At 42.1% G+C, this 21,388-nt stretch overlaps 2 protein-coding genes across 5 annotated transcripts in view; one reads left to right on the forward strand and one right to left on the reverse strand.

Annotated features, from left to right (window-relative positions):
• MCM8 (minichromosome maintenance 8 homologous recombination repair factor) overlaps nucleotides 1-4,657 on the reverse strand; it is a 43,742-nt gene extending 39,085 nt beyond the window's left edge. Inside the window, exons 1-5 of one of the 2 annotated variants that reach the window (XM_015149370.3) lie at nucleotides 4,274-4,657; nucleotides 3,148-3,300; nucleotides 2,779-2,883; nucleotides 965-1,047; nucleotides 400-549 (exon numbers count right to left, since the gene is read on the reverse strand). In XM_015149370.3, the coding sequence (XP_015004856.1) occupies nucleotides 400-549; nucleotides 965-1,047; nucleotides 2,779-2,883; nucleotides 3,148-3,295 (486 nt within the window). In that variant the 5' untranslated portion in view covers nucleotides 3,296-3,300; nucleotides 4,274-4,657. 2 annotated transcript variants of the gene reach the window in all.
• A 122-nt stretch (nucleotides 4,658-4,779) lies between these two features.
• On the forward strand, nucleotides 4,780-17,957 carry TRMT6 (tRNA methyltransferase 6 non-catalytic subunit). 3 transcript variants are annotated; one of them, NM_001261660.1, is given in 11 exon segments: nucleotides 4,780-5,019; nucleotides 9,313-9,440; nucleotides 11,001-11,110; nucleotides 11,655-11,746; nucleotides 11,878-11,961; nucleotides 12,226-12,350; nucleotides 13,119-13,477; nucleotides 13,864-13,949; nucleotides 14,547-14,649; nucleotides 14,753-14,839; nucleotides 17,069-17,857. In NM_001261660.1, coding segments are annotated over 11 exon segments (1,494 nt in total). In that variant the 5' UTR covers nucleotides 4,780-4,891; the 3' UTR covers nucleotides 17,261-17,857.
• The last annotated feature ends 3,431 nt before the right edge of the window (nucleotides 17,958-21,388 follow it).

Raw genomic sequence — 21,388 nt, forward strand, 5'->3', positions numbered from 1 at the left:
TTGCCTCATGCCACAGAACCTAAATCTAAGGTTGCTCTTTTTTGCTCTAAGATCATAACTGATAACACCATGATTCCTTGTCTTATCTTCCCTATGAGACTGTATAACTTCTTGAAAGGAAGGTTTAATTTCTGCACAATCTTTAGCAAGATTAAGCAAATCCAAATGAGTTAGAAGTAAATATTTCATTACATAAGCTGTTGTATATAGAATGAATGGTATCTTTCAGAATGGTATTGCAACCTCTCAATTCTAGCCAACATCTTTTCGTAAAAGCTAAGTATCTCTTATAGAAGGTACAGTCACTGTAAAATCTTCCTTTAAACTTAGACAAGGTGTGCATGTGTGTGCAAACGTTAAAAAAGTTTAGACAAAAGTATGCATAAGACATATAGTTACCTGATGTATTGCCAAACCCATGCAAGCCAAAGTTTTCTCAGGTGCATCTCTTAGTTCATTTGCTGTATCTGGTATCAAGTTAGTTACTTCATCGTCTTTTATCAGTTCTTTAAAATCCACCAAAATACTTCCCTTTCTTTCTATTTCATCCTATAAAATAGAAAGTATGAAAACAATAATTGCTTTTCTGTAGTCAATTACCATTAACTGAGCATTCTGTTATACACTTTGAGAAAGCATACAATGTTTATATGTGATAATGGTAAGTACCCCATAAGTATAAGCTTTGTGCCAAGCATGGTTCTGATATTTCAAATATATTAATGTATTGATGCCTCTCAACAATCCTTTAAGGTAGGTATCTATACCTCTATCTCCAAATGAAAGAAAACCGAGGCACAGAGAAGTAATTGATTTAATCAAAGTCCATACTGCCGGTAAGTGGCAGAACTGAGGTCTGAACCAACGCAGTCTGACTCCAGTGCCTGTGACCATAATCACAAGTACCTCAAATACATTGATAAGATGGCATACGACTGGCAGCTTTGCTGTAGAGGAATCTTACCTTGTCATACAAATAAATATGCCTTGTGAAAAATTTTTCAAATGCTTGAATCTTCTCAATCAAAGGAGAGCTATCACTGTAAACTAATCCAACAAATATGGCATTAGCACTATAATCACACATGTACATGCGTATTTTTCATGAGACAAAAGCAGCACTATATACATGGCAGATGATTTTTTTCTAATTGCTTTGTATTTTGATTGCATTCATATAAAAACTGGTATAGAATGTAAACTTAAGATTCTAAAACAAATTTAGGTTTGCATAATGTGAAATGCAGACAGAAACTCTTCTCTCTCTAAAAGCCCCACTATCTGGGAAACTTTGTTTTGCATCTTTGACACCTAACAGGACATGCTAGTTCAAATAATTTAGACAATAAGCTTAAACCAAAAATTACAATAAAGTCAAAACCAGACACATAAACTAAGCTCTTATTCTGAAACAGAACTGAAGACAATCACAGTCTTTCCTGAGATCAGGAGACAGACCAACAACGCTTGACCGTGGTGGCCAAACTGAAAAGCATTTTTTTTTTTTACACTCTAAAGTTCTACATTTTCAAATATGTCTCTCACAGAAGAACAGTACAATAAAGTAGTTTGGAAGAACAGATGGTGAAGGCTAAGGCACCGCTTGAACTCCATCTTTAGGACTGTCCAAAAATCACTTATAGTGTTCTGAGCTACCTGCCAGGGGAACAATGTGAGTGCTGGTGACTAATACATCCTAAGGAACAAAAGATCATTCATGAAACAGATTCTACTGAAGGAAAAAAACGAACAGGTTTCCAATAAAGAAAACACTTGTAAAGTATTCTATTCATTCACAAAATGACTACTGAGTGCCTGGTACGGGAGGGTCCTGGACCTCAACAATATAGTGATTAAAAAAAAAGTATACACACACACACCCCTGATGAGACCCAAGAAACAAATGGGTATTGTAAGAGCACAGAAAAGACAGTTCCCTGCACCTATACAGACTGATGTAGGTTAACTGGTATTCTTAATTATCAAAGGGAGATTCCTTACCTGTGTTTCTACACAAAGCTCTATTTGTTATTGTTCCTTGATTTCAAGCCCAGTTCTTTCTGCTCTGTGATGCTATAATTCAGATCTGTACCCTACATGTCTCAGATTCTCTTTAAATTCTGCCAGTTGAAGGCACTTTAGAGTGTAGAAGGTGGCAGGAAGAGAGAAAGGAATTTATTGTTTGCAATTTTTTTCAGCATCTCTGCAGCTGCATAACGATAGTGTTAGCCTCCAGTTCCAAGCACCACTGAGTCATGCCCCCTCAGTTACCAGTGGCAAGCAGCTTCATTTGCCTTGTGGTCTGAGTACAGCTCTGTAAGGTAGCCTTCAGAAGTCTAGGCATAGGTTTGTAGGGTGCCCCTCAAAAGTCAAAATAACAGCTATGCTGTGACCTCTCCAACCTTTGAATTCCCACATTCTGGTAACCTCAGAACTTCTTTTATTCTCTTAGCTATAAGGATGGTTGCTGCTTCCTCAAGTTACTACTTTCTGGGGGGTTACCTCAGTATTTCCTTTCTACTCTTTCAGTCTTCCATTTTTGTATCCAATTTCTTGTATTAAGTCCCCTTTTTGAAATATCCGTATGGTTTCTGCTTTCCTGACTGATACAAAGTCTAAAATGCTTTTGAAACATAAACATCATTTAATTGTTTGGGTGAACTAAGATTAAAGCAGGTATATGTTAGTAAGTGAATTATAGTAATACAAGATATAGCATCCAAAGACAAGTTAAGAAAATATGATTTATGGTGCTTTTTAGCACTTTTTTAACCCTACCTTCAGAGAAATAAAGCTTCCAGCCTTTATATGGTATGAGCTGATCCAATGTTGACTGCATTGACTGTGGGGTCTTTGTTGAAAGCAAAGACTGTGGGGTTTGTTCTGAAAAAAATAAAATACTAGGTTGGTAGAAACAGAGTCAACATTTTTCCAATGTGCTTCTCTTTCCAAATGAGACTCTCATTAATAGAATATCCAAATTAGAGGTTCGAGTAAGAATCTGGGACGTCGATGTTCAAATACTTACTAAGGAGTAGCATGAAATAAAAGACAAACCGAAGCATGAGATAAACCGCCTTGTATGATAGACACGAATTGCTTCCTTCATTAAGTGAAAAAAATTCATCAATCATTGACCTCACCTACCAGAAGTATGTTTTCCTGTGGTTTTACTCAGATCAGGTCTGTGTCCTCTTTCTCTCCATTTTCCTGAGAAGTTCCCGCCACCTTTTCCTCTTTTCCAGCTTTGAAATCTTCCTCGTCCAAATCCTCTGCCTCTATACTCTCTATTCATCTCTCCTAAAAGACAGATATTAAAAAGGTCTTCACCAAAACTATAAGGAAAAGTGCTCCTAAAAATGTATTAATGTAATAAAAAAGGAAAAATTAATGTATTCTAGGTTCAAGACTAGCAAACAGGCTTGCAAAGTTGTGCACCTGTGATACAAGACCCAAGTTAAGTTTCTAATCTCTATCGCTTTTTAAGGTATGCCATAATAGTTTAATAACTATTAAATATGGTTTAAGTATACTAGACGCTCATAGGTTAAAAATAAGGACAGGTACTGTACCTGTTTACAAGAAGTACCCATCACAGAAATGAAAATAGGACAGGTAATAAACTCTACGAAAACTTATTCGCAGTATTTGAGACTTATTATTATAGGGCAGGACAGGATGAACATAATTCTGGCCTGTGAGACACTAGGGATACATCATCATAGCTTCTTACAGTCAATCCTGCAGTGTCACATTCACTTTTTGTGCAATTTTTCTGTAAATCCAAAATCGTTCTTTTAAAATACAAATCTACTTAAAAATGATTCATACCCTAACTATACAATAAAGATATACCTGTACACTGCACTGCAATTCATTATAAAATAACCTATCCAAATCCTTACTTAAAAGGGGTTTAGTTAATAAAACAAGTTAGTAACGACGAAGTTCACGATTTAACGGCATGACAGAGCTCCGATAATTAACTAGGCATTACGCATTATAAAACCGATGCTCAAAGAAATTAAGCAAACCGATCAAGATCAAAGTTGTCTGTTGACAGTACAGAGATAAAACTCTTTCAGGCTCCCAAGCTGAGGCGCTCCTTCAACAACGCTGTGTGCCATACCCTTCTCAAACGAGACAATACGCTGAGAATTGTAACAAATTCAAAAGACGTAAGAGGTAGGACCGGAGAACGAGTAAAAAATAACAGTTGGGTAGTTGTGCTTCTTTACTACTTTATTTACGTCTCCTAAGGCTAAGTTCTTACTTGCTTGGGACAGAGGTCCCAAACTTCTCCTAGTTCACAACTGGGCCGGCTCCAGGATACGCGCAGATCTGTCCGGCCGGATTCTCCCTCCCCTCGTCCCGTAGAGAAGCACAACGGGACTAAGAGTCTCCGACATCTAAGCTCCTCAGGCGGCTCCTGCCAAGTCCGCGGTTCTCTTGAGCCTCAGCTTTCCTGTGGTCCCCGCGCGGTGCTGAATCCCATCTTTCTCAAAGGCTCGGGAAACTCAGTTTCCCCACCGCAGCTTCCAGAAAGTATCTGTAGCGTACAGCGCCGCAATCGTGCCTCAAGCGAAAATCAGGTGTTCCCCTAAATTCTTTTTTGGCGCTTCAATGATCCAACTTCCGCTCAAAGAAGCGGCAAGACGGGAGGGGAGGGGCGGAGTGCAGCCAATCAAGGAGTTTGGCCCGACGGAAGCCGAGAGGCTCCCGGAAGAGGTCTTGAGGTCTGGACCGGAAAGCGGAAGCGGCGTGTAACACGTGGGGGCGGTGCCGGTCGGCGGGCTCCTAGTGCGCCAGGCTGTGGGAAGTGAGGCTGGCGGTGGCTACAACCGAGGAGGAGGGGCGAGACGCCGTGGAGCACGGCGACCGGCTGAGCGTCATGGAGGGCTCAGGAGAGCAGCCGAGCCCACAGCCACAGCATCCCGGAGACCACCGCATCCGCGACGGCGACTTCGTGGTGCTGAAACGTGAAGATGTGTTTAAAGCAGTACAAGTCCAGCGGAGAAAGTAAGTCAGATCGCTGACTTTAGGGGTCTCCCGCCCCCACCTTGTAGATACCCCCTCCCTCCAGGTCTCTCCACAGACCTCTCCCGCCAGGGTGCAGTTCTTGGCTCTCTCGGTCCCCATTCCCCGCCCTCGTCTCCTCGGATCTTTCTGTCACAGAAGGCTTTTCCACCAGGATCCCGTCCTCGAACCTCATAATCTCCCCTAACCTTCCTGTTTTCCCAGAGCCCCCTCCATGGTTTCATATATGGCTGTCCACCTTCAGCATCCTTTTCAGTCTTTCCACAGGGTTGCTTCCCCAGAATTCCATTCTTGGCCCTAGGGTGCCAAGGCCTCCCTCTCCACACCCCTAATCACCTGTCCTGAAGTTCTTTCCCTAAGACCTTGGGATCTTCACTGTCTTTCCACAGACACTCCCTCCTTTCTTCACTCTGGGATCTCATCCTTGTCTCCCAGAGTCTCCTTCAGGTTCCGCCTTTTTTCCCACCATAGATCCTCCTTCCTCCTTAATCCTTCAGTCAGGGTCTATCCCACAAAAAAATGAAACCTCTCCTACCTAGTCTGGCTTTCCATCCTCTTCTCTACCCAAACAGGATACACAGAATAGATGAAAGAGACAATTCACCATAGAGTGTGGAATTGCTTTGAGTTTCCCTCGTTTTACTCACCAAAGGATTCAAAGCTGGGAAAATTGCTAAAAAGCAATTTGCTCAAGGCCTCAGAACTCGAAATTAGGTTTGGTTTGTGTACCCGCTGACTAGTATCACTGTTTTATAATAGTAGAGAAGTGGGATTTTGAAAACTTTCTGAAAGGGCTGGTGAGGTTGCTAAGTCCTAAGAGCTTATTAATGGTGAAAATTTATTGGGATATTTGGATTAATTTATCTGAGAAATATAACCACAGTTTTTTTTTTGTTTTTGAGACGGAGTCTCGCTCTGTCACCCAGGCTGGAGTGCAGTAGTGCAGTCTCAGCTCATTGCAGCCTCTGCCTCTTGGGTTCAAGCGATTCTCCTGCCTCAGCCTCCCTAGTGGCTGGGACTCGGGCACCATCACGCCCGGCTAATTTTTGTATTTTTAGTAGAGACAGAGTTTCACCATGTTAGCCATGCTGGTCTCGAACTTCTGACCTGAAGTGATCCGCTCACCCTCCCAAAGTGCTGGGATTATAGGCAGGAGCCACAGCACCTGGCTAACCACAGTTTCTTCTTCTTTTTTCTTTTCTTTTTTTTTTTTGGAGAAGGAATTTCGCTGTTGTCACCCAGGCTGGAGTGCAATGGTGTGATCTCGGTTCACTGCAACCTCTGCCTCCTGGGTTCAAGCGATTCTCCTGCTTCAGCCTCCCAGGTAGCTGGGATTACAGGCTCCCACCACCATGCCCAGCTAATTTTTTTTTTTTTTTTTTTGTATTTTTAGTAGAGATGGAGTTTCACCATGTTGGCCAGGCTGATCTCGAACTCCTGACCTCAGGTGATCCACCTGCCTCGGCCTCCCAAAGTCCTGGGATTACAGATGTGAGCCACAACGCCCGGCCACAGTTTCTTTTGAGCTAGGTTATTGGATTACTTTTGACAGAGATAAGTTGAATGCAATGTCAGGAGAACAGCTTTCTGCAGACTAAGAAGTATGAGATTTGGAATTTCTGATAAGTACTTACTTCAGATGAACTCATTTACTCCTGGTTTAAGCAAACCGTTAATTGGTATTTAAGGTGAAACAGGCATTATAAAATAGTGAAGAAACAAGTCTCCAGAGCACTAAGCTGGTGATAACCAAGCTTTTTGCACAGGCACTAATTTAGTAAAGAAAAAAAGTTTCTTTTATGAGGGATGTGTTTTTTTTTTTTTTTAATCCAGAAATGTAATTCCTGCACCAACCTTTAACTATTTTTAAATTCTTCTTCTTTTTTTTCTTTTTTAAACTAATTAATTAATTTTGTTTGTAGAGACAGAGTTTCACTATGTTATCTAGGCTAGTCTCCAGTTCCTGGGCTCAAGTAATTCCGGCCACCTCGGCTTCCCAGAGTGCTGGGATTACAGGCATGAACCAGTGCGTCTGACCTTCCCCTTTTGTGGTGCCAAAAGGGTTGGGGACCACTGCCCTAAACATTTATTTGGAAATACTTTTCATCAGGCCCTCTTCTTCACAGAAGTCATAGTGGCAGTTTCCATTTTATTTAGAAAATGACTCTCTAAGCTCAACTGCATCCCAGGTCAGACTCCCTCATCACCCTTGGGGCTACACTCATCTGGTTGGGCAAAAAACAGTCCAGGCTCTCAGAAAAGTAGACTCTGCAAATCCTACTCCTTCCCAGTGAAGACGTGGCCTCCTCATCCCTCTTACTGGGCCGCACATTACTGACCAGGGGCAGTGACCTGACCTGTCAAACCAGCCAGTTTTAAGTGACACTCATCATCCCCTCTGTATGTCACATAGGCTTGCAGAGAGGTAAACCCACCTATCTCAGATCCAGTATTTTTGTTTGGTTTGTTTGTTTGTTTCTTTTTTGAGACGGGATCTCACTCGTTCACCCAGGCTAGAGTGTAGTGGTGTGATCTTGGCTCACTGCAACCGCTGCCTCTTGGGCTCAAGCAATCCTTCCACCTCAAGTAATCCTTCCACCTCAGCCTCCTCAGTAACTAATTTGTGTACTTTTTGTAGAGAAACTCCTGAACCCAAGTGACACTCCTGCCTCAGCCTCCTAAGTAGCTGGGATTACAAGTGTATGCCACTACACCCAGCTGATTTTTGCATTTTTTGTAGAGACGGAGTTTTTCCTGTCAGCCAGGCTGGTCTCAAACTCCTGGACTCCAGTGACCCACCCGCCTCGGCCTCCCACAGTTCTGGGATTACAAGTGTGACCCACCACTCCTGGCCAGATCCGGTGTTTCAGTAGCACCTGGGTGACTGAAGGATGAGGGTGGGGGTGCACATCTGGGCTGAGCTGAATTGCAACATCTGAGGAGATTTACGTTAACAAATATTTTGCGTGTTTGTTACATTCTGTCGTATGTAAGTATCTAGGGACCCAGCAAATAACAAGAATTGGCCATATCTGAATCACTTATGATCTTACAGGATTTCCCTCAGATGGTTTGAGTAAGCTTTAATGAAGATGTGACGCAAAAGTGTGGCAGGATTTAGGGAACCAATAAAGGTGATACACCCAGAGACCAGCAATGGTGGTAAGCCTCTGACACGGAAGTGTGGGTGATGTGGCAGTATATTCTGTCATAGCTTCCTGGTGGCACAGAGAGAGGAAGAGAAGGAGTGGGATGGGGCACAAACAGAATTAACCACTACATGATTCCCAGAATTCAGTGTTCTGTGCACATGGGCCATGTCCTGAAGCTAGGTGGGCTTTCTAAGGTCCTTAGGTCTTTGCTGGAGTAGACTGTGTGGTATAGTGGAAAGAGTGAGGCTTGGGGTTAGACACAGATTTGGATTTGAATCTCAGCTCCAACAACACCTTGCAACTGTGAATCTTGGACAAGATACTTCTCCCTGGGCCTCGGATTGTTCTTCTGGAAAGAGCTATGTCCCAGAATTACCATGAGAATTAAATCAAAAAGTGTGAATCACACCTAGCACACACTGCCTAGCCCCTGATTGACACTCAGCAGATGTTAGTTTTCTTCTTTTGAGAAAAAAAGATTGTGTTCCTGTGGGATTTCCCTTTTAAATTGCAATAAGATAAAAAATCTGTGTCATAGGAAAACCTCAAGTTGCCTGGTCCTCAGTAGAGCATTGTCTGTGTTAGGCTCCATTTCCAAGTGTGTAGATTGTCAGTGTTAATTTGCAAGTATAATTTGCTTTTATTAGATAATTTTCAAATAAAATGGCCAATCAGACCAAGCCCAGGAAATTTGTTAAATCCTTGTTACTTCAGTGATTGTTCAGTTTTGAGATTTTCTGGGGTAAGTTGCAAGAGTTGTCACAGTGTATGTCCAGGCCTGGCAATTTTGGGGATCCTGTCTACCATTCAGGCTATCTGCAGAGCCAGCGAGTTTGGACATTCTGGTAGACATGCAAACTGGGGTCAGCCCAGTGTACCAGAAGAGGAATGTCTTCTGTCTTTGCTTCCCCTTTCCAAAATTCAGTGTTCTTGTGGCTTATTCATTAATTGTATGTCTCTATCCCAACCAGGTTCTCCCTAGTTCCTTTGTTGCTTTATGTTCAGAGATAATGCTGCTGAGCCTCCATTGTGGAGACCACTTTTGAAATAAACTGTAGTGAACACGTCTTTTCTGTACTGAATACAAAAGATACTCAGTTAATTGATTGCTTTTTTTCCCTAGAAAAGTAACTTTCGAAAAACAGTGGTTCTACCTGGATAACGTCATTGGCCATAGTTATGGAACCACATTTGAAGTGACCAGTGGAGGAAGTCTACAGCCCAAGAAGAAGAGGGAAGAGCCTACTGCAGGTGCACATTTTGGATGCGTGAAATAGATGCTGTCCAACTGACTAGTCAGAAACATCTCAACCTCCACCTAATTCCCAAGTGCTAGACAATGCTACCCCAAAAGAAATCTTAACTCATAATCTAAGAACTGCAGCTTAGTGGAGTGAAGCAAGTACTACCTTTGGCCCTGAGATAACCTGGATTCTGTCTCCAGGCCACCATTAAATGGTTCTCTGCTCTTGGGCCAGGCATTTAATCCTATGAGTCGTTGCTGCATCATTGCAAGAACATATGTGGAGTTCTCTGACCTTGGACCAGGCATTTAATCCTATGAGTCGTTTCTGTGTCATTGCAAGAACATATGTAAAGTTCTTTCAGTGCCCAGAAGTTATGTAACAGCTGTAAGGTGGTTAGTGTGTGGTGTAGAGGTTAAGAGGTCTGGTTTTGGATCCAACTAAGTTCAATTTCTACCTTCATCACTCGCCTCGTACCATTGGGCAACTTACTTGAGTTCTGTGAGTCTTACATCCTTATATGTGTAAAATTGGGTCATAAACATATTTAATGCCTAGGTTGTATTGAGTGCTCAATGATATGGCTCATAGGAAGTTCTCCATAGTGTCTTGCTTTTAGTAAGAGCCCATAATTTTAGCTATTACTATTATTATTTCTTAACCTCTTGTCCAAAAGCTGTTATTAATTAAAATTAAATATTTATTAAAATGAACATTGAGAATATCTTATTAATTAAAACACAAGTAATTATTTGAAGTTAAATAAATACTATTAAAGTTTTTTGAGTCAAACCAGTTATGTAGATACATTTAAATTAATATCCATATTTTTACTAAGCACCAAATATATGCCAGGTATAATTTGGCACTGCAGTTATGGCAGTTCATAAGATAGACTGTCGTATAAAATGTACTTACCAGTTGGAACACCAAAAATAATCAAGTAGACAAGCAAACAGCATGATTTCTTATGGTGAAGTGACACATGCTATGAAGATAATAAAGCAGGGGCGTGTGCTAATTTGGTAAAGCAAGAGAATGAGCTCAGCTTCAAGTGATAGAAAGGATCCAGCCACTCAGACATCTGTCATAGAACCTTCCAGGCAGAGGAAGCAGCAGGTGCCAAAAGCCTGCTGTGGGACCTTGCTGGGTGTGTTCAAGGAACAGAAAGAAGGCCATTGTGACTGAAGCTAAGGTGTCAAGAGATTAGGCCAGAAACAATAGGCAGGGGCCAGATCAGTGATGGCCTTGTAGGTCATCTTTGGAATGTATTCCATTGCTATGGGAAGCCACTGTATGGTTTTAAACATGGGATAGATAAGTCAAATTACATTTAAACAGAGAGCACTCTGGCATCCAGGTGGATAGTAGTGGGGCAAGGCTGGGAGTGGGAAGATGACTTAGAGGCTTGGAGTAGTTTTGGCAGGAAAGGATGGTGTGATGGGAGCAGTGCAGCCGGGAGGCCAGACTTCAGTGGCTGATGGACTGGATGTGGATATGAACTCAAAAAAGAAAGTGTCAAATAATTTCAGACCATAAATGTCAATAGAGCAATTTCTTTCCTTAGAGACTAAAGAAGCGGGCACTGATAATCGAAATATAGTTGATGATGGGAAATCTCAGAAACTTACTCAAGATGACATAAAAGCTTTGAAGGACAAGGGCATTAAAGGAGAGGTAATATTCAAAGGATTTTTAGTTTTGTTTTTGTCTGTTTGGCATTTAGGAAACTGGTTTTTAAAGCAGACTGTACCTAAGTTAAAAAAAAAAAAAGTTATAGCTTTGATAGAAATAGGTTGAAATGTACATGTAACTCAACATTTCAAAGATTTTATGTCTTACATACAGGAATATAAGTGAATGACATTACTAATATTAGTGGTAGAGAATGTAATAACAGTGCATATCAGGATTTAACTTTGTTCATTTTCGGTAATGTTTTCAGCCAGTGTCTTCAGAAATTAGTTTCCTTTACCTCTCTTCTCCCTTTATTGGATATCTCTGTTCTTTTACGTTGGTTTAAATGGAGTTATAAAGTACTTGTATTTTATTATAAATTCCAAATAGAGTATAGAAATACAAAGTTCATCTATTTGGACTTCTGTGGAAAAGGGATTGGAGAATCAGACCATTGGATCCATTCTTGGGTAAGAAGCCTTTGGAAGTTACTTGTTTTGTGAAAGTAAAGTTTCAGAAAATCTACTTGCTCCTTTTCTTATAGGAAATAGTTCAGCAGTTAATTGAAAATAGTACAACGTTCCGAGACAAGACAGAATTTGCTCAAGATAAATATATTAAAAAGAAGAAAAAAAAGTAAGTGGTTTTTATTTTTAAAGGCTGATAATATTAAACTTTTTTATATGTTTATAAAACATATATCTTATTACATATAAAATATTTTAAGTCATTTTTTCAAGTCAGTGTTCTGTTTTTTCTTCCCCCAGATATGAAGCCATCATTACTGTTGTGAAGCCATCCACCCGTATTCTTTCAATTATGTATTATGCAAGAGAACCTGGAAAAATTAAGTACGCTTTGTTTCCTTTCAAAAGTATAAGTGGGGGAACTATGTCTTTAAGAAAGTCATGATTTTAAGTAAAATGAAAAAACTTGCTCACCTGCATAAAGTATCCTCCTACCTCCTAAATTGTAAGTCCTTTTACTGTCGCCTCCAAAGCAATCAATAATCTTATCAACATAATTTTCATAAAGCAAACAAAACTTGAAAAATGATGATTCAAATAGTAGGCTTCACTTAGCTAAAAATGAATGAATTATTGTTTTTACTTTAGCCACATGAGATACGATACACTAGCCCAGATGTTGACGTTGGGAAATATCCGTGCTGGCAACAAAATGATTGTGATGGAAACGTGTGCAGGCTTGGTGCTGGGTGCAATGATGGAACGAATGGGAGGTGAGACTTAATATTTCCATTTTCAACAAAACTCCACCCTGATGTGAGTAAAGGCGGTCCAAAAATGTAAACTCATGGAAAGCCAGATTGAATTACTTCAGGGTTAACGAAGTGACTTGGGTGAACCTGCACAGCTCCTAGCCTGGGGACCTTCTTACGCAGTCTCCATCACCCAGCACCCCACCCATGGGTACCCCTGACCCATGGCGATTGTCCTTTCTAGCTTCACTGTCAGTGGGCGTGATGCTGGAGCCTGTGGCTTGCTAGGGCTTTCAGGACAGTGATTTTAGTAAACTGGGTAGATGGTGCTCATTTCATTGGGCCTAAATTGAAGGGAGTGAGTGGGAAGATTACTAAGCATGTATTCTCTCTGGAAGAATACAGCATAGTCTGATTTGTCTGTTTCTTTTCTGACCACATAGAAGATAAGAACCTGTAACTGCTCCATATGAGGATTGGAGTGAGGGGAAGCAGAGTCAATCACCAATCATGTAACAACCAAATTTGCAGACACAGGGTTTTACAGTAGTATCAAGTGGGGGATAAGCTTCTTTGAGACTTCCTGCTATCTGCTTTAGAATTATATTACCTCCACAGTAATACTCATAGACTCCAAACAGACTCCCTGAGGAGCTGCACCATTCTTCAGCCTGTGAATAAAGTATTAATAGAAAGACCTTCAGTCTCATTACTGTGGAGGACTCACTGAGGGTTTGCATAGTCTAGCGTCACTCCACGGGCAGATATTTGTTTCTTTTATCTGTTCAGGTTTTGGCTCCATTATTCAGCTATACCCTGGAGGTGGACCTGTTCGGGCAGCAACAGCATGTTTTGGATTTCCCAAATCTTTTCTCAATGGTCTTTATGAATTCCCCCTCAACAAAGTGGACAGTCTTCTACATGGAACATTTTCTGCCGAGATGTTATCTTCAGAGCCAAAAGACAGTGCTTTGGTTGAAGGAAGTAATGGCACACTGGAGGAAAAACAGGCTTCTGAACAAGAGAATGAAGACAGCATGGCAGAGGCCCCAGAGAGCAACCACCCAGAAGACCAGGAAACAATGGAAACCATTTCTCAAGATCCAGAACATAAGGGGCCTAAAGAGAGAGGAAGCAAAAAAGATTATGTAAGGATGCCAAGAGTCCCCACCACCCCCGTAATCTCAGGCCCTCAGTTAACTTCACTTAAATCATGAGATTTGGTTTGGCTTTAGTGTATTAGCTCCCAAGATGATAACTATCAAAACAGAATGAATGTGTGTACATGTACACAAGCGTGTGATTTCAGTCTTTGGGGTGCAGCTTTAGGTTACAGAAGCATTGCATAGATAGCTTAATAATGGTTTTTATAGTATATAGGCTTTCTTGTGTTTTTTCAGCTTCCTTATAAACAATCTCCTTCTATGGGTTTAGTCCAGGTTGATAAATATTGTTGAAATGTTTTGACAGACCAGAGCATTTCCATAAATTTGACTGACCCCAGTACATTGGTTTCTTCTTTTTCTTTTTGAAGATTCAGGAAAAACAGAGGAGACAAGAAGAGCAGAGGAAAAGACATTTAGAGGCTGCCGCTCTGCTGAGTGAAAGAAACGCGGATGGGTGCGTTGATGGAAGCAGCAGGAGACTCCTCCGCGCGTGTGGGCTCTGCTTCAGACAGATTGGCATTCCCTTCTTGTCTGCTTTGATTCTAGTGGGACCCGAGATGAGGATTTTGTCTTGGGGGTTTTTTAAAGAAAGGAGGCTGAGACTGGCAGGGGTGGGGAATTGATGATGCTAGTTTCAGGATTTCAGAAGAAATTGAACCTTCTCCATCACAGTGCATCAAAACAGGCTTTGTGGTCCTACTGGGCGCAGGGGATGGGGCACTCAAATGCTGCGACACAGGCTATAACAAATGTCCACAAAGCAGCATATGCAGTGTTGGATTTGTTTCCAGGTGATTTTTTTTAAAAAAATCAAGAATGTCATTAAATGCCACTTAGAGTTGCCAAGCACCGCAAGAGCTTCTAACCCAGTTTGTGTTTCCTAGAAAGAAATAGCTCATGATTGTATTCTGTTTTAGATTTTTAGGATGTTATATTTAAATCTCTTCTTTGTGTGAGTCATGCAAATTAAATACATGATCATTTTAAATGCATTTTAAAACCCATGCTCCACTTTGGGAGAGAAATAATTTGTCTGACATTTTCCTTACAGTTTAATTGTAGCTAGTCGTTTCCACCCCACTCCCCTGCTGCTGTCTTTGCTGGACTTTGTGGCCCCTTCAAGGCCATTCGTGGTCTACTGTCAGTACAAAGAGGTAATACTGGAATGGAATGGGCAGGAATTCTTACGTCTGAATGTTGATTCCTAAACTGCATCCCAGGAAGTAGCTCTTAACGGAATTCTGTTTTTGCCTGCAGCCTCTGTTGGAATGCTACACAAAGCTGCGGGAGAGGGGAGGGGTCATCAACCTCAGGCTGTCTGAGACCTGGCTCAGAAATTACCAGGTACGTGTTCTTACAGCCAGTCAAGAGCTGCCCTCCCAAGACTTGACTGTCCTTGCAGTAGTACTAGAAGTCATTAAATAGAGTTACCTCAGCCAGGCACAGTGGCTGATGCCTGTAATCCCAGCACTTTGGGAGGCCAAGGCAGGCAGATTGCTTGAGTCCAGGAGTTCAATACCAGCCTGGGCAACATGGTGAAACCCTATCTCTATGAAAAATATATATAAATTGTCTGGGCATGACCCTGTATCTACAAAAAATACAAAAATTAGTCGAGCATGGTGGCAGGTGCCTGTAGTCCCAGCTGCTCAGGAGCTGAGGTGGAAAGATTGCTTGAACTGGGGAGGTCGAGGCTGCAGTGAGCCGAGATCCCACCACTGCACTCCAGCCTGGGTGACAGAGTAAGACCCTGTCTCAAAAACAAAATAAAAATAGAGATATTTCTGCTTCTATCTACAGAGATGAAGATGTCTCGTGGCTGTTACTCAGAGAATGTGCCCCTTACTTTTTCTGACCCTTTTTTTCTCTTGTTATGTCAGAATATATTACTCTGTAACTCTGCCCTGAAGGCATTTAAAATGCAAACCGCTGTGGTTCTTATTTCCCCAAGGCCTCGATATCACTGTGGATGATGTAATTGACAATAGCAAAATTCCCAGGTGGATGAGAAACTGTCCCTTTCCTCTCTGCCAGGATGTTTTTGTGGCAAGTTTTCAGGATTTACTGGTGGCCTCGGTGTCAGTTCAGGTCTTCTGGAAGACATATGCTAAGATGGAAGTCGAAGTGTAAGAGATGTATTGAGGGAAATGCCTTAGAGACATAAGGGGAGAGGGAGCAAGATCGGTGGTGCAGGTTGATGCCTGGGCAAGGAGCTGGTAGAGAAAGGAGGATGGGAGGAAGAGCCTGCAGTGCTGCTCTGAGAAAGTTTCCATGAGGCTGATGGCGAGCTCAGGTGCAAAGGTCGCCATTCAAGGAGCCCTGTGTTAAGCAGAAAGGCTCCAGCCCTGGTACTCATGCTCAGTTACTGACTGGGAGCAACCCATGGCCTCCCTCAGCATGAATGCTGTAGTGGATCCCAAAGGAGCGGCAGCTGGAGGCGTTCTACTGCCTGAATGCCTCGCAGCCAGTTCCCTCATGAAGGGAGATCTGAGGGGAGCACCTCCATGCTGCCATAGGCCCCGTCTCATTGCTTGGTGTCTTATCCTAATGTAGTGGGGATGCTATTGAGCCTTAGGTAACCCTACCCTTTGTAGAGGTTGTCTTACTTAGCTAAGGTTACAGGAGAAAGAGGAGAGAAGTTGCCTTGGCAAAGTTAACAGGGTAGCGGGGGAGGGAGGTTTGGAGTGTAGTACATTCAGTAGCAACATCTCCATAGACCCAGGCTCCATTATTGGCCATGAAGCTTCCTGAAGCCAAGAGAAAGAAAGCTCTATGCACAGTTCTAGAGTACTGCCCAGACCATTACCCATTCTCCACCAGAAACATGCTTCAGTTTCTAGAGAAACCTGGGCTGAACTGAAAACTGCTTCAGTTTTTTTTTTTTTTTTGAAACAGAGTCTCACTGTGTTGCCCAGGCTGGAGTACAGTGGCACTATCTTGGCTCACTGCAACCTCTGCCTTCCGGGATCAAGCGATTCTCCTGCCTCAGCCTCCTGAGTAGCTGGCATTACAGGCGTGTGCCACCACGCCTGGCTAATTTTTGTATTTTTAGAAGAGACAGGGTTTCATCATGTTGACCAGGCTGATCTCAAACTCCTGACCTTGTGATCCGCCTGCCTCGGCCTCCCAAAGTGCTGGGATTACAGGCGTGAGCCACCATGCCTGGCCAGTTTTATTTTTCAAAAGCAAATCCATTAAACCAATTTCTGCACTTTTCTCTGCATTGTAATGTGAAGAAATGAGTTCCTTAGAAGTTGGTCCATTTAAAACCTGGTGCCGTGGCTCATGTCTGTAATCCCAGCACTTTGGAAAGCCAAGGAGGGAGGTTCACTTGAGGCCAGGAGTTTGAGGTTACAGTGAGCCAAAATCTCACTACTGCACTCCAGCCTGAGGAACAGAGTGAGACCCTGCCTCTTAAAAAAAAAAAGAAAAAAAAAAAGAAAGAAAGTAACTGGTCCATTTAAATTATCAAAAGAACCTGTGTTGTTTAAATTCTGGTTTTTGGTATATTGTGTTGTTCAGATGGACTGTATTGTCTTGGGAAAGCTTGGATGTCTTTTCTGTCTTGATTAGGTTTTGCCAGATCGAAGTCATCCTAAACTGCTGATGAGTGGAGGTGGGGGTTACCTTCTCTCCGGCTTCACCGTTGCCATGGACAACCTTAAAGCAGACACCAGACTCAAATCTAATGCAAGCACCTTAGAATCACAGGAGACTGAGGAGCCTGCAGCTAAAAAACGGAAATGCCCGGAGTCTGACTCTTAACCCTTTGAGAATTGCTCTGAATTTTGTTCTCAGGCATTATACAGTTAGTAATTAAACTTTAAATGCCATTACTACTTGTTTTTTCATATCCCAAGAATAAGAACATGTCTATATACCCGTTTCTGGGAAGGAGGAGTAAGCCTTTTGTCTGTTTCTGACACAGATGCGCTTGGTCTGTCGAAACTGCGACTGTGGTGTATGTAGTATGACCAACTGCATTTAACAAAACTCCTCTAAGTACTTCTAAATATTCTGTGCAAATATCTTGAGAACTTCAACATCCTAAAAATGTGTTTCTACAAGACTTTATATTTTAAGCTAAGTGGAATAATACAACATAACTAAAACATGGCGGGTACCGAAAGGAGGGTAATTCATGGAAGAAATTTCCTCTGTTCATTCCGTTCTCTTCAACCTAAGCAATATGGATGTGTGAGTGTGTGATTTATTATGGTACCAAAAATGTCCACCCTCTTTCCTGCAGTGGAATAAGCTTTTTTGAAATGCTAAGGTTTTATTTTAATAGTTGACAACCTGGGAAAGTTCTGAGTATTTATTTTACTGCTCTTTTTTGTGCATAGAAAGGTTTAGTAGGGTACTTTTTTGCATTAGTTTGCCAATACTCTTATTCTTTGTTCTAAATAAAGTGACTAGAATTTTTGTGTACTATTCAATTAAAGGAAACAAATGTCTTTTCCCCCTCTGTGGTTTTATGGATACACATTTGCACACACACACATATATGTATATAGATGTTGGTATATATACCCATATATATTTGTATATACATAGATATATACATACACATACATGTGGAGACATAGATTGTACCACCTGTATGAATGTATATGTACACGTGGAGACAGAGCATGCAATCTATTTGAACTATATCAGAGTTATGTGCAGAACGTAGACCAGTTCTCATCGTATTAGTGTCATTCCTTGTCAAATGTCCCTAAAGTGCCTTTCTTGATGATTATTAATGCTGAAGAACTCTGGCATGATTAGATGGTTACCCTTTCTATGCTGTGAAAAACTCGAATCATTTGATCATATGCTGTAGGAAAGAAAGTGTTTAGAATCAGCCAAGGCTCTTGTTCATTTGAGAGATTGAGTCTTGCTCACTGGAACATGGTCATCGTTTGTGTTGCTCCTGTCATCATAGAATAGGTGTATATCATACAGCAAGCAACATCTCAGAAAAAAAGAATTTTTTTTCCAAATAGCATGTGCTATTTTGATAATGGCCAATGTGATTACCAAGTACAATTTTGAGTCCTTTATCCTAATTGCTAGTAAATAAAAATGTTGGCCGGGCACAGTAGCTAATACCTGTAATCCTAACACTTTGGGAGGCCCAGGCAGGCAGATCACCCAAGGTCAGGAGTTCAAGACCAGCCAGACAAACATGTTGAAACCCCATCTCTACTAAAAATTTAAAAATTAGCCATGCATGGTGGCTAATGCCTGTCATCCCAGCTACTTGGGAGGCTGAGGCAGGAGAACCGCTTGAACCCAGGAGACGGAGGTTGCAGTGAGCCGAGATCATGCCATTGCACTCCAGCCTGGGCAACAAGAGCAAAACTCTGTCTCAAAAAATAAATAAAAATGTTTCCTACTGTGATTTGTCTGACTAACAGTGATGCAGTCAGTGATGCCATGTTGGCTTTCGGCTGATTGTGACATATGGTCTGTCTATTGTGGAGGACATGCCTGGATTGGCACCTCACAGAACATGTTGCAAGCTGTTGTCACACACATATAGTCAAGTTTGGACAAGGAGAACAGAAAACCGTGTGCATAGATTAGAATCAGTAGTGGCCAGTCTCCTGGTTACTGGTTTGCAAGTTGCATTCCACTCCCTAAATCTTTTCTCTGAGTTCCCTGAGTAAGGGGTCTGGGGTCTGAGCTACCAAGGCCCTGCATTCTCATGTTACCTTGTGAACTGATTTTACCAATGCCAACAGCATAAGTTAATCTGTATTTTTTTTTTCATTCTTATAGTTTACTTCATCTGAGTACAGATGATTTAATTCTGTGGTTTGCAAACTTAGCATTGGAAAACTTAGAATCCCCTGGAGGGCTTTGTTAAGCAGAGACCATTGAACCCTCCAGCCCACAGAATAAGATTTCAGTACTTGTGGAGTGGGCAGAGTATTTGCATTTCAAGTAGTTTCCAGGTGATGTTGGTGCTGTCGGTCCAGGAACGGCCCATTGGGAACCACTACTGTGTGCACGCACATCATGGGTACAGCTAAATACAGGATGTTTTTTTCTTGTGTTTAAAATGGACATTCACCTTTGGAGCAGATGAATGGATCATTTTATGATTTTTGGACATCCAGCCACCAGCAGCGTTATGTAGAATAGCCCTTGAATGGCAATCAAAAAGTCAAAGACAAAAGTCATTTTGTAACATCCATCCTGTTCCTCCATTGGACTAGGGTACTTGGCAATATAGCATGGCACCCATCACAGGGCTGTGTTTAGCTTAAAGGTACACTAAAATTGTATGAAGCAAATACCGAGCAATCATTCATGCACTGGTTGTATATTGAAAAGCCCAGGCCGGGCGCGGTGGCTCAAGCCTGTAATCCCAGCACTTTGGGAGGCCGAGACGGGCGGATCACGAGGTCAGGAGATCGAGAGACCATCCCGGCTAACACGGTGAAACCCCGTCTCTACTAAAAAATACAAAAAAAACTAGCCGGGCGAGGTGGCGGGCGCCTATAGTCCCAGCTACTCGGGAGGCTGAGGCAGGAGAATGGCGTAAACCCGGGAGGCGGAGCTTGCAGTGAGCTGAGATCCGGCCACTGCACTCCAGCCTGGGTGACAGAGCAAGACTCCGTCTCAAAAAAAAAAAAAAAAAAAAAAAAAAACCCAAACTACAGGCTTTTCTCAATACATAGTGAAGCTTCGAAAAAGTAATGGAGTGCTTGCATGTTGTTTTAAAGTGTTGATTGTAAATATTGGAAGAACTATACTAAATACTAAAACGCATGTCCTAAAAATCCATGATCAAGATTCGCTTTATCTGGGTTTTGTAATGCATTTAGATGCAGTGCTGGAAAGGAACAGAGTATATCTAATAACTTTACTTGAAATATAACGTTGCCTCTAGGCTAGTATTAATTTTTGTAAAAAGGATTATAGATTTTCTTTGAACTTAGCTATGTCACACAGGTCAGATGGCGAGAGAGGTAAGTCCCTGAACAGATACTTAAAAAGCAACTAGGAACCTTTTAACTACCTTATTAACATTTACTAGGCACCCACAGCTATTTGAGTTTTTATGAGGAAGGGCAAAATCTTTGAAGCATCGGAAATGAACATCATACTCTACCCACTCCTTTTGGGAGGCCTGTTCCCCCCCACCCCCACCATTTTTCTTAGTTTATTTTCTTCATGTTTATCAGAGTACATGGACCCAGAACATTCACTCTATTATGAATAGTTCAGCATCTTACAAGTCACCTTCCAAGCAGGACAGATTAAGGCAGACTGGTGTGGACATAATCGCATCTATGGCTATAAGGAATACACAACAGAAAATCAGATTCCAACCAAGCAAAAAGCTGCTCAGGTTTTTTTGTTTTTGTTTTTTTTCAAACAGAGTCTCACTCTGTCACCAAGGCTGGAGTGCGGTACGCGATTTCAGCTCACTGCAACCTCCGCCTCCCAGGTTCAAGCTACTCTCCTGCCTCAGCCTCCCGAGCAGCTGGGACCATAGGTGCACACCACACCTGGCTAATTTTTTGGGGTTTTTTTTTTTTTTTTGAGACGGAGTCTCACCCTGTCACCCAGGCTGGAGTGCAGTGGCCGGATCTCAGCTCACTGCAAGCTCCGCCTCCCGGGTTTAGGCCATCCTCCTGCCTCAGCCTCCTGAGTAGCTGGGACTACAGGCACCAGCCACCTCGCCTGGCTAGTTTTTTGTATTTTTTAGTAGAGACGGGGTTTCACCGTGTTAGCCAGGATGATCTCGATCTCCTGACCTCATGATCCACCTGCTTTGGCCTCCCAAAGTGCTGGGATTACAGGTGTGAGCCACCGTGCCTGGCCTGCTTGGTTAACTTTATTCTTCCAACTTTACCAGCTGCACTCTCAGTCATTTAAAGGATATAGGAATGG

This window comes from Macaca mulatta, chromosome 10 (genome assembly GCF_049350105.2).
Source record: "Macaca mulatta isolate MMU2019108-1 chromosome 10, T2T-MMU8v2.0, whole genome shotgun sequence".
NCBI classification, from domain to species: Eukaryota; Metazoa; Chordata; class Mammalia; order Primates; family Cercopithecidae; genus Macaca; species Macaca mulatta.